Here is a 1,169-nt window from a genome sequence, read left to right on the forward strand (position 1 = left end):
GACGCAGGTCTGGGGCATGACTTTTGATGCTCTTTGCATTTGAAATTTGTTTAACTTCAATTCCGGAAAACGACAGTAACCAAGTGGGAATGTCGCTATCATGAAGCACACCAGCTACAGTTCAATGGAACGTTTTAATCAATAAATATAAGTAGTGAGCTTTTGAGTAATTAAAAAACAGAAACTTATTCAGATCGTTCCATTTGCAACGTATCCTTCCCCGGAAAAAAGGCTTATTCCACCAAACAGAACTCAGGGTTACAGGCTCCGCTAACGCGCACAAGGCAAACCACCCGAACGGCTGTTAGGGGACTGATAAAACCACTGACACGTGCCCAACTTCTCGGCATCGGTGAGCGGCTGCCCGCTCACGCACTGTGGTGCCAGAGCAGGCACGCAGCGTCCCCTGCCCGGGCCCCGCTACCTTGAGGATGTTGTTCACGTCCACCACCACCTCGGCCCACTCGGCCGCGTCCAGCGCCGTGCCCCTCAGCACCTGCTCCTCGTGCTCCAGCAGGCACTCGCAGATGGTGTCTACCTGGGACACCTGAGGGGCGGAGAGAAGTCAGCCACCTACGACCGGAGCCGCGGCGACGGGAGGCGACCGCACCCCACTCGACAGCGCTCAGGTCGCGCCCACGGCTCACCGGTCAGAAGCCGACAGTGAGTGGTGCAAACGAGTGAAAAAGCGAGAAAAGTGAGCCCGCCCGGGTAACGCCCGACAGACAAGCGGATTCCGGGCTGTTGCCAGGTAGACTTTTTATTTAAACACCAAGTACAGCCGGCCCTCAACCACCGCGGAGCCAAAATATTTAGGGAAAAAAAGCCACATTGTTGCTGCCACGCGCTATGTGTTCAGGCTCACAGTGGTTACGTAGGCTGCATTGTGTCTGTGCTGCCCGCCACACACCTTTCTGTCATTATTCCCCGAACAACAGTGTAACGGCCATTCACACAGCACATACCGCGCTAGATGCTGACGTAGTTACAGCACTACCGTAAGTGATCTAGAGGTGATTTAAAGTACATGTGGGATACGCACAGGTTATAAGCAAATACCACGTAGTTTTGTAAAAGGGACCTGAGCATCTATGAAATTTCCATGCTGCGGGGGGGCGGTCTGAACCAATCCCCTGCACATATTAAAGGACGACTGTGTGAAAACAAAG

The 1,169-nt window shown here is 53.2% G+C and overlaps 1 protein-coding gene across 1 annotated transcript in view; it reads right to left on the minus strand.

Annotated features, from left to right (window-relative positions):
• Positions 1-424: 424 nt before the first annotated feature.
• Positions 425-1,169, minus strand: part of LOC105310680 (nuclear pore complex protein Nup133-like) — a gene marked incomplete at its 3' end in the record, with an annotated part of 3,212 nt that continues 2,467 nt past the window's right edge. The window contains exon 3 of the mRNA XM_023526819.1: positions 425-547. Within this exon, the coding sequence (XP_023382587.1) occupies positions 425-547 (123 nt within the window). The remainder of the gene's footprint in view (positions 548-1,169) is intronic.

Source organism: Pteropus vampyrus, unplaced genomic scaffold (assembly GCF_000151845.1).
Source record: "Pteropus vampyrus isolate Shadow unplaced genomic scaffold, Pvam_2.0 Scaffold9131, whole genome shotgun sequence".
In the NCBI taxonomy this organism is placed as follows: Eukaryota; Metazoa; Chordata; class Mammalia; order Chiroptera; family Pteropodidae; genus Pteropus; species Pteropus vampyrus.